At 37.7% G+C, this 12,232-nt stretch overlaps 1 protein-coding gene across 1 annotated transcript; it reads left to right on the plus strand.

The window, feature by feature from the left end:
- Positions 1-8,491: 8,491 nt before the first annotated feature.
- Positions 8,492-9,175, plus strand: LOC145065695 (uncharacterized). Its single transcript, XM_079012745.1, has 2 exons — positions 8,492-8,898; positions 9,045-9,175. The coding sequence occupies exons 1-2, from the start codon at positions 8,515-8,517 to the stop codon at positions 9,060-9,062; spliced, it is 402 nt and encodes a 133-aa protein (XP_078868871.1). The 5' UTR covers positions 8,492-8,514; the 3' UTR covers positions 9,063-9,175.
- The last annotated feature ends 3,057 nt before the right edge of the window (positions 9,176-12,232 follow it).

Here is a 12,232-nt window from a genome sequence, read left to right on the forward strand (position 1 = left end):
GCATTTGTTACAATGCATCTCCCTGCAGGCTCCATTATGATGGAATTTGCACTGGTTGCATTTTGGAAGGTTTCCAGCATATGGTCTATTGGTTGCTGGTGTAATAGGGGTCGTGGTCGCATGAACAGCAACAACATGTTGCTCCCTTGAGAACCCTTGAGTGTATGGTCCTTTTCTCTTACCTCCAGTCCTCAGCTTCCTGCTCTTAAGCTTGGGGTTTGGAGTTCCTTGACAGGTTGTCACTTGTTGGTTTCCATGTTTGTTCCTTTGGCTGGAGTTGTCAATGCTATCCCTGCCTCCTTTAGGGTTGTTTGCATTGATCTGTGCCTTAGCAGCGGTTACTGCTGCCATTACAGCAGCTTGAAATGTAGCAGAGTCCATCTGCAAGAGTGGTGTCTCGCGGGTGTGCTTGTTATTCTTGCGGGATGGCATTTTCCTGATGCACATTGATAACCCAGATCGTAAGTAATGATCGTCATTCCTGGTTGTACCCTATAAATTTTTGCATTTTGTCGTATAATTCTTACTGCCTCCATCTACATCCCTATGATGTATTTGCGGTAATAGGTAATCACAGATTTGGCACGATTGTTACGTCTATCCTTAGATTATATGGGTTGTTTTAGTTTCGAGATCCTTAAGTATCTAGTGGTTCCGAGGGTTCGCTTGTGCATATAATTGAGTCTTTGCAGCAATATGAAATAAATATAACACATAATCGTTTCAGGAGTATGTACCATCTTAGTACACGAAAGAGAGTCATGTCGGATAGTAGGGGAAATTAGAAAAGGCTGATCCTAGTCGTGGCGAGAAGTGTCTGGTGGTGATGCTGATGAAGTGGATGCACCTCGGAGACGAGCTACTTGTTGCTCGGTATCTCGTAGGCGTACCTCCCAAACTAACTGTCTCGCTCGAGAGTCTCCATTCACTTCCCGTGTTTGCCTCTCATTCCCCTTAATAGCAACCCACATTTGTTTCGTTCGATTTGGGGTGTCCTGAGCTTGGTTATCAATACCTCGAGTGCGTCAGACCAAGGCTGGGAGGGATTGGTCAGCTGGTCCTCTGTGGCTAAATTTAAAGAGACCTCAGCTCTTACCGTGGTGTGATCGTATTCCCTACTGGTGACTTTATCCCCAAATATCGGGTGCCCGAGGGGGCATGGGGTCACCAGGGCCTACACTATAAGTCGGTGCCCTGGATTTACATGGAGGATTGATGTCATTGGATTCTACATCCATGTCGTCATCGTCATTGCCCTCCGGCTCTTCCTCTTCGAGGTCCACTATTGACTCAGCGAGTTCACCTGCGAGTTTTACTTCGTGTCCCTCTTGGGGTTCTTCCTCTGGGTCGAGCCACCCGACTATTCCTTGACTAGGGAGATAGGGTTTCCTGGCTAATGACACTCGTCTATAGCGTATTGCACGATGGGCTATGAATACTAGAAACAAATAGCATACCAATTACTCCTATAGCTCTACGACTATTGCATAGATTCAGTTGAGGTTCCCTTCTTGGAGATTAAGGGGTATGATTTTAGGTTCCTAGCTATCACGATTTCTTCACGACATGTGATGGTTGTACCTTGGAGGGAATGTAGTTGATCAGGCTACATCCGCTCCTTGATACAACTAAGAACAGTCCTGAATTAACCGAGATACTAGCATTATCTTGTTTGGTTCGGTGTTAGGTTCTCGTCCCTAATGCAAGCAAGCGTGTTTTATTTATTTGTTTTGTTCAGAGTTATGTTAGTCCCTCTTTTTGGTTTATAGTTGCATATCAATGTGTGGCTAGACATGCTAGTTCACTATAAACAAAGCTCTGATACCAACCTGTCACACCCCCAAACCAGGCGGCGGAAACGTTCGGGGGCTGTCGTGACTCAATTGAATACCATAACATTGAATATATATGAAACGTAACAACATTCGTCACCATGCATTAATATAGTACAACCAGTAGAGTTTACATGAAATACATTGTTTAAACATTACATTCCCAAAATAAATTGTTCGATTCGCACATAAATAAACTGCAAGCCATCACTGAATATGATTTCCTTTGATTCACTGGTTCCCTGAGAATACAAGTATTTTGAAAAACGTCAACATATGAAATGTTGGTGAGTTCATAAGTAGTGTTTGAAATCCAATGTTTTGTATTGTTTGAAAACCACCAGAAAATCCGATATTTTCTGAAAATAGTATAGTCAAAAAGGTGTGAAGATCCATAGGTATGCTTGTTTGTTTTCTATACTTGTAAAAATTGTTTATTGAAATTGTATGTATTTCGAATCTGTATGTATTGAAAACCCTAGGAAAACCCGATGTTTTCCTAATTCTTTGAATTCCATGAATTTACATTGAAACCATTGCAACGCATGAAGTTATCATGACCAGACGACATTGGATTATGATTATCTGCTACAAACACGCGTTACACAAACGACTCGTCTATAGCAATACTAACAATCCCGTAGGCGTCGTCCGTACTAATCACGTTATCCAACCGCCCTGACTACGTGTAGTCCCACATCCGAAGAGAAAGAGGACACGAAGGCCTCGATGACTCCATTAGCCGGTTGGGGATAAAAAGGTACGAGGGGTCCCAGACCCGCCTCGCATAAAAGGCAGACTCTACTAGCGACACTAAAGGACCCTTGGGGACCAGTAGTCTACAAGCCATTGAAAGTCCGGTTACGTCGTGTCGGATCGGTAAAACCCAACACTTCGTAAGATTGAAGTCTTTGGGCCTTAAGATCAGGTCGTCGGGCTAGCTAGGCTCAACGAACAAGATTTTACACTTGTGGGGCCCAAAGATAGTGGGTAGACGTCTGTGCACATTCGCATGTATAATGAATTCCAAATCGTTAGTTGTATGAATCGTAGTGTTGTAGTGTCGTCGTGTTAGTAGTTTCGGATTTTTATTGGTTCGAGACCGAACCAATTCGTTTAACAACGACTTTTGGTGTTGTAATGTATTGTATTTTGTCGATAGTCGTGGTACCATTACTTGGTCAAATTGCATGTATTGAATTAGTCTTGAAAATTTTCTGTTTTCAGCCCCTCCTTGTTTGTAAAATTTACTTTTTCAACCCTTTATTCAAATACTTTCCGGTTTGGTCCTTAAATCAATTTTCTTGACATTTTAACACCAAAAATTATTGAAATAAATATTTTCCAGCATATTTTCATAGAAAACAGCTTAAGTCCCTGAAATTTCAGTTTTCTCGGTTATAACCCTTCTTTTTCGCAAGTTTGACAATTTTGGCCCAAATTGTAAAATTTTTGCAACTTTGGTCCTTTTTAATTTGAAAAGCATTTTAAACCTTTGAAAAGGACTTGGATCACTTATGGTCCACTGTTTTACAGAAAATCACAGTTTTGGCCCTCCAAAACAGAAAAATTCGCATAATGGGCCTCATTGGGCCGAAATTGTCATTTTTAGCCCATTAAGCTTGAAATTTATATTTTTAATCCTCTAAATGAGTATATTTCCAGAAATTGTTTTATTGAAACTGTTTTGACACACTTCATCGATCAGAATTCGTGATATGTCAATTTGGGCCCTTAATTTTGTATTTTTCACATTTTAGGCCCAAAATTTGTGTTTTTAGCCCAAAGAAAATTGTTACTAAACCAAAAGCATACATGTAAGCATGGAAACCATACAAGCATATAAAACACATATAGATCTACACTTTCACTTGTATTCCCCCCCCCCCCCCCCCCACAAAACTCATAAAAATAGAAAATAGGGGGTATGAAGCTCACCTTGAGATTTGGATTTGATTTTGATGAAGATTTGAGAAAAGATTTCGGCCCTAGTAACTCCTTGTGGAGATTTTCGAACTTAGATGGTTCTAGGGAGTTAGATCATGAAATAAGGCTATGTAAGAACGAATTCTTAACATTAAGATGAAAAGTAGGCGTTTATACATGATAACCACTTACCAAAAGGTTGAAACCTTGAAGAACACTCTTGAAACAAACACACACATCCACGATTTTTGATGAGGAAGGAAGAGAGGATTTCCTTGAGTATAAGAGGTAAAGATAAGAGATTATTGTGTTTGAAATGAGAGATGAGGGTGGGAAGAGCCTTATGGTCGTGAATTAGGGGGAGAGAGAAGGAAGAGATAAGGTGTTGCATGGATATATGTGAATGCATTGTTACATGGTGTGTAATTGACTTGGTTATCCTCCAAATAAAAATGATGTGTCATGCATTAAGCTAATTAGCTAATTTCTCCCTTTTTTTTATATAGATAATGGGCCGAGAATTGGGTGAGGAGGAAGGAGGGTGAATTAGTTTGGCCCAATCCTTTCTTTGGTTCGAAATTATGAAGCCCATAAGGAAAATTTTCGGCCCATTGGGCTTTTAGGGTAGTTCTCGGCCCAAATAGGTCCATGAGAAAGGTGTGGGTCATTCTAGGCCCATTAGAGCCCAAAATACTATATTTTAATGAATGTGAATTCAAATAAGGCCCAACTTAAGACTCTTAGCTTAAAAGAATTAAGTTAAGGGTTTATTGGCCCATTAGGTCCAATAAGAGAATCATAGCCCATAATGAACTTGCGTCGGGATATCTAGGGTTTCCAACCCTTATTTAAACATATGAGAGATATTTGGAATGAGAGTGAAGCATGATATTCCTTTAGAGTAAAAGTTATTACACTAGGTGAATGATTGCATGAGAGTAGAATTTCCTCGCAAAAACGCTAGTTGTGACAAACTTGCCCCGTTTCCTGAATCGGATGACGCCCTTCCATTGCGACACCTTCAGGAGAACCATATCCCCGACCTTGAACTCCAGGTCTGATCGACGCTTGTCGACGTAACTCTTCTGCCGACTCTGAGCAGTCTGAAGCCTGCTCCGAACCTGCTGAATCCTCTCGGTCTTCTTGAGCACCACTTCGGTGCTCCCCATGACCCTCTGGCCAACCTCACCCCAACATATCGGAGTCCTGCACCTTCTCCCGTATAACATCTCAAAAGGAGGATGGTCAATACACGCGTGGTAGCTGTTATTGTATGAGAACTCAACCAAAGGAAGATAGGTATCCCATCTACCACCGAAGTCTAGCACGCACGCCCGCAACATATCCTCCAGAGTCTGGATGGTCCGCTCAATCTGACCATCTATCTGCGGGTGAAAAGCAGTGCTAAAATGCAGACGAGTACCCAGCTCGTCATGGAACTTCTTCCAGAACCTGGAAGTAAACCGTAGATCTCTGTCTGAAATCACGGAGACCAGCACTCCGTGCCGCGCCACCACCTCATCATGGAAAGGTATAATTCATTTTGGTAAACGAGGAAAGTTAAGTCCTTAGTATCTTAGACCTTTTCAGATAATACAAAGAGTTGAAAAGTTTCATATCAATTAGATTTACCACAAGAATTACAAGGTATCCGTAATGTTTTTCATATCTCTTATTTGAGAAAAACCTTGTTTGATAAAGCACAAATGGTACCAATGATTGATATTGAAGTAGATGAGAAATTGCGATATCCTGAGCAACCCGAGAAGATTCTAGATTAGAAAATAAATAAGTTAAGAAAAAAATTGTATTGGTGAAAGTATAATGGCGTTGCCATAAAGGTTCTAATGTAACTTAGGAACCCGAGATTGAGTTTAAAGAAAAATACCTATATTTCTTTAATTGATCGATTATAGATTTCGGGGACAAAATCTTTTGAAAGAGTGGATAACTTGTAATACCTATTTTTGTGAAATTAACTTAATCTATGTTTAATAGCTTAAAATTAAGTATTAATGTATGCAAGTTAAACATTAAAGTATTATGATTAATATGAATGTTGGGTAATGTATCTAATTGAGAATTATTGATTAGTAGTCAAAATATTTAATTGATTAAAGTTATTCAAAACTTTGTAGTACATTAATTGAAATAATAAAAATTTGAGAAATAAGGTGACATGATGTGGCTAAGATGCCCACGACGTGGCTGAGGCGAGAATCAAGTTACATAAATGAATAGTGACAGCATCCTACTTTGAAAAGGACATAACGTGGTGGAGAAGAGCCACAATGTGGGGAAAGTTTGTTGCCCAATATTATTCGTGACAAATTATGCTTTGTTGTATAAAGAAAACGTCACAAAAGATGCCCACGATGTGGCGACGCATCAGACGTTAAATTAAGTTATGTCCTTAAACAGAGTCATTTGATCCCAGCTTTTTAGAAACACATATTAAGGTACGATTTACACCTAGTTAACCCTCCTAAGTCAAATTTTGAAGAGATTGAAGGCATAGAACTTCAGTTTGTTGAATCAAGGTATGATTAATCACTTTAACACTTTTATCTTGAATCTAGGACAAGAATTGAAGGTTTTTGATTGAAACCCTAGAAGAAGGGTTTGAGTTCGATAGATGATGTTGAGATGTCATATGATATATTTTGGCTTAATTTCAGTTTAATATCATGTTATTGAACCTTATATGTTAAATTTGATTTATGAGGCCTATAGTTCACGAGTAAAGAAATATGAATTAATTATTTAAGTTTTTGAATGATAAATTTTGATGTATGTAATTATATAACAGGTAAGTTAAACTTGATAAGAGTATTTGTGGATTGAGAAACCAATAGATTTTATTTTTGATAAATAAATGATATGACTTCACAAATAAAATTTTATGTTTATGATTGGAAAGGTGTAATTGATCTTGTTAATGATATTTATGAGATAATTGTGATTAGGAAATCGAGAAGAAGGACCGAGCAAGGAACTTCTAAGGTCGGGATATCATCCAAATAAACCATAAAGGACAAGGTGAGTAAACTTTGGATTACTCATATATTGATTTAGTCATTACTAGTATGCTTAACTAATTCCAAGAATTTATATTTGCATTGTTACTTTAAGAATATGTGTGATTTGAATGAGAATGATTGATAGAGGATGGTGTTGGGTAGCGTAGCGTAGCATTTTTGATGTATTGCGTCTATTGGGCTCGGTTTATAGTCTATGTTTTGTACTCTGGTTTGGGCCTGTCCAACCGTGAGCTGATAGGGTTTAGTTTATAATAATGTGCTTGCATGCATATTAGGTTAACGATTGATAGCAATTACGATAGTTTTACAAATTTTCTTCATCGTTCTTGTAAACCCTAAATCCTCTACAGTAAAAGTTCTTTATCGAGCTCTTCTGAGGATTGTTTATTAATCATTCGACATCTTTTGATTCATTCTTGTGTTCTTGCTGTTTATTCGTTTATTTCTTTACCTGTTTTATAGATCTAATCGATCTTCAAGTTAGTTTTAACTTATCAATTGGTATCAGAGCAGGAGGTTGTGTAATCGATACACTTCTTTTCTGTGAAAAAGGCTTTGATTAGGGTTATTCCGCATTTATTGATATTTATTGAGCCGTCATCTCATAATTGACGTATCTCGATATTTATTGTTTTGCCCTAATTTGATATATTACAAGTCTGATCTTTGAACAGGTTATTTGATCAATTATGGACGAGTCGCAATCCAATCCCATTAATATTTCGAACAACATTGGATCAACAACGAAGATTCCCATCTTGTACACCCATGATTATGAAGTCTGGGCGCATCACTTTGAAGATTATGTTATAGGATCTGAGGATAATGGATACCTCATCTGGGAAGCAATCATTTCTGGACCTTTTTCTCATTCAGCAACTTCAAGGATTATTAAAACTCAAAAGGAGTATAATGATCTTCTGAAAGACGTTAAAGATATTGCGCAAGACGAAAAAGATAAATTTCAGTGCAATATCAAAGCATTAAGATTGATCAGATTCGCTCTTCAATCCGATACTTTTAGGCTGGTGAGTTCATGCAGGACTGCAAAAGAGATATGGGACATGCTACGTGAATTGTACTCTACAGACGAAGATCTTGAACACTCCATTCAAACCTTACTCTTGTCCGAGTTTGGTGAATTCAAGCAAGGAGCCTAAGAAACAGTGACTCAAACGTTCGATGGCTTCAATCATCTTCTTAGCAAGATGATCAAACACGACATCAAAAGGAAGCTTATTGAGCAGAAGGTTACGTTTTTGAACGGACTCAGATCTGAGTGGAGAGCAGTTGTGTCCACAGTTAAAGCGCACGAGCAATTCAAATCCTATTCTTTGGCGAAACTGGTGGGCATCCTAAAATCTCAAGAAAAGATCGTGTTACAGGAGAAAAATGTGGTTTCAAGCCTAGGTTCGTTGGCCCTCCTGTCCAAAAGCAAAGCGGTGATGGAGGACGAAGACCTCAACTTGGATGACTATGACCTCACTTCTGAGGACTATGCTATGATGGTGTCAAACCCCAAGAGGTTCATCAAGAAGAGATTCCCCACTAACAAGAACCGAAATTGGCAGGTGAGTTACAGTTCTGAAAAGGTCAAAGATGAACCGAAGGCTGAAGAGTCAAAGAAGGAACCGAAGGCTGAAGGAGATTCGGGAGTGAACTGCTATTATTGTGGAGGAAAGAACCACTATGCAAAAGATTGCGTCCTCAAAAAGATGGCAGAAAAGGATGAGGAAAAGGATGAAGAAGCTTTGTTGCAGAAAAAGCTAGATGAAATCAGGAAGAAGAAATCTACTGCTAACCCTCCTATGAATGCGTTAATTGTGCAGGGTTCAGTAGCTGATGATGAGTTCGGTGGCGTGGAGGTCTGGTCAACCGACTCTGAAGATGATGAAGTGAGGAAGCCTTCTCATGGGAAGGCTTATGTGGTGAAAGAAGAGAGAAGTGGAGGAATATGCTTGATGGTGTCCGACGTATCTCAGATGAGGGGATACAACATTGATGGTGGGAATGATGACACAAAGGAGCAACAGAACTTGTGCTTTACAGCCAAACCGCTCAGCGTGCAGTTCAACGAGCTTGATGAACTGATCAAGAAGGTACAATCAGTTTTTGTCTCATTTAAAGTCCCACAATGCTCATATGAAAAAGAATTAAAAAGTGTTAACTCAAGAATCTCTCATCTAGATAGTAGTTTAACTCAAACTCGAGTCACCAATTCTAACCTAACTGACAAATTAAGCAGGGTGTCTTCGAAGAGTGAGGAACGACGGATGTGGATCGAACTGAAGGAGTCGGAATTAATCAAAATAAAAGATGAAAACATTTATTTGCAAAGAGACAATTTAAAGCTTTTGAAACAGCGAAATGTTTTTTGTTTGATTGCCAAACGTCTTTACACTAATATTACTCAGCTTCATTTGGATTGTGAAATAGGACAAAAGATTCATCGCATGATTTTACCCTTCCTTGAGTTTAAGGAGGATGAAATTGATGCTGAAGCGTATAATTGTGAGAGTGTTATTCTGAGGATGTTAATCCAACGTATATGTATGGACTGGACAAAATCGAATCTTTTATTAAGTCCAAGGACCATAAGGACATGCTTAAAAACCTTTTGGATGAAAATGATAAACTGAAACTAAGAACCGAAACCATACAAAAATTTGACTCTTTAAACGCCAACTTGAGCTCAGAAAATAAAATTGATGTTGAAAATGCATCTGAGCTTAATGAGGACGACAATATGAGTGAAATTTCTGTAGAGGATACAGTTGACTGTTCAGAATTTGTCAAGAGCGAACCCGAAAACCACAAGAATCTTATTTCAGAAAATTCAGTGGATTTCGCTCGTATGTCCCAACAAAAGTCCCCGATTCTTGCAGAGAAGGCAGTAGTATATCAAAAAGTAAGAACCACTCCAAATCAAGTGTACAAGGTCACAGGCATAACCGAACATCAGACTGCTGAACTCACAACTATTGTAAACGAAGACAATGCTGATGGCTGTGACAAGTTCTTCTGGTCAGCTCCCATTGACAATGCTGATGAAACGGTAGGTTTGTCTGAAAGGACTTCATGGAAAAGCAAAGGCAGATATGTGCCAGAACCTTTGAATAAACCTGATAGCTTCAATGTGCCAAGTACTAGTGGTACGAAAGATGTTCCTCAGGAAAAAGAACTTCCTGCAAAAGAAGTCACATCCCCAAGTGAAACTTCATCAGTTCAGAGTGAACCAGCTAACGAAAAACAAAAACCGAAAGCTAACATCCATCATCAACCGAAGCAGATGAGAAATCAAAAACGTCAAAGGAATCAGAGATACAGAAAGAATCTATCTGAAAGAAAACAATTTTGGCAATCTCAGAGTGCCTATTTCTCACATCAAGACAAGAACTTAAAGTCAGAGAAAGGTTCTGTTAAATCACAAGAGAAAAACGTCAACCGAAAGCCAAGGCTCAGTTTAGAGAATGCTTCCAACCGAAAGCAAAGGTTCGGTTCTGAGAATGATTCCAACCGAAAGCAGAAGTTTGGTTCAGAAAACTATATCAATCGAAAGCAAAGGTTCGGTTCGGAAATCAAAAGAGATCAAAACTCTAGGGTCGGTCCCACTGATGATCAAAAGCAAAAGGGTCACCTAGAATCTTCAACCAAGAAGTCATCTCAATCTAAGCTCTCTCATTCTAATTCTTCTAATTCTTCTCCACCTCGTCCTAAATTCCATTCTGTTCCTTCTCAAAAATCTCAATCATCAGCTGAACAAAAAGGAAAACAGAAGGTTTCAGTGGTTAAACCAGAGTCAAAACCGAAAGCATCAAATCCCAATAAAATTAAAGTTTTCACCATCAAAAGGAAAGATGAAACAACACTAATAAAAAGAACATACCTTGTTGAAATCTCTCTTACTATTCATGTTCCTATGAAAGGCTCACGAGGACCCAAGAAACTTTGGGTTCCTAAATCTGCTTAATTTTTGCAGGTTATTAGTGACGAGCAGTTTGACGAAGAATGGTATATTGATAGTGGCTACTCGCGTCACATGACAGGAAGGAAGGAAGAGCTAAGAGAATACAGGTCTCTTTCAAATGGTGGAAATGTCAAATTCGGTAACAACTCCTTTGGCACCATAAAAGGCTATGGAATGATTACAAATGGTGATTTCACGATAAGGAAGGTTGCATGATTTTGGTTTCATGAATTTCAAATTTTGATGGTGTGTTTGTTAAAGAATTTTTAAGTAACGTTGTTGATATTTTCAAATAAACTTATCAAGACTCATATTGCTATAAACTGTTAAAATATGATTTTTTCTAAAAAAAAACTTTGAGATGAACAACCACGACGTTACACGAAGTGGGAACGAAACATGGACCATGATTAGACTTGGGTCGGTTTGTTAGATTAGGTCCCATTCTCGGTTCTTTATATCATGCGAAAATGGTGCAGTTAGTCTAGTTGAGTCTGGGTGTTTTGGACCGAAATTTTAAAAGGTTAAATCTCATTTTACTTTTTTTTGTATTTTGAATTTTGTGAAAATTTAAAAAAAAAATGCATATCTCATTCGTTTAAAGTCGGATTGAGATTCAGTTTTTTTCAACGTTTAGTTTACAATTCGTACATGATTTTTAGACTATAATTTTATCGTTTTTGGTTTAATATTCAATGAATTATAGTCCCCCGACGTCTTGATATTGATAGAATATTTTAGTTTTTCAACTATTGTTTTTTTTTTGTATTTTCTTTTGTGAAAATTTTAAAACATGCACATCTTATTTATTTAAGTCGTTTTGATATGTGGTATTTTCCAGAGTGTATTTTAGAGTTTGTATATGATTTTATATTATAATTTTTTCGTTTTTTGTTTTATATCTATTGACTTACAATATCCCAAATTCGTGATATCAAAGCCAGAATTTTTAGCTTTTCTTCTATTTTTTATATATTGTATTCTATGAAAATTTTCAAACTCATTCGTTTGAAGTCGTTTTGGCATTGTTTTTTTTCAGCATGGAGTTCAATGTTTTATATGATTTTAGGCTATAATTTTGTTGTTTTTGGTTTTGTATTCAACAACTTACAGTCCTACGAAGTTAAGATATCAAAACTGTAATTTTTTATTTTTTCAACTATTATTTTGTATTTTGTATTAGTAATTATAAATTATCATTTTTTTTTATCTAAAACAAACAATCAAACAAAAAATTATTTTTTTCTATAATTCACAATCAAACCCAAAAACTTATTCATTTTAAGCATCGTGATAGATAAAATAACTCTAGCATCCAATGCTAAGTTTTGGTAGCTGTGTCAACTATTTGTACCACATGCACCTAAAGTTATACCGGTCAATTGGTTACAAGAATTGGAAAACCCGGAATTATCCCCGGCCTCAAACCTGGACACGATAAGCATCCACAAGTCTGGTTTACATTC

The sequence above is a fragment of the Lactuca serriola genome, chromosome 8, assembly GCF_051521515.1.
Source record: "Lactuca serriola cultivar US96UC23 chromosome 8, Lser_US96UC23_V15, whole genome shotgun sequence".
Taxonomy (NCBI): domain Eukaryota; kingdom Viridiplantae; phylum Streptophyta; class Magnoliopsida; order Asterales; family Asteraceae; genus Lactuca; species Lactuca serriola.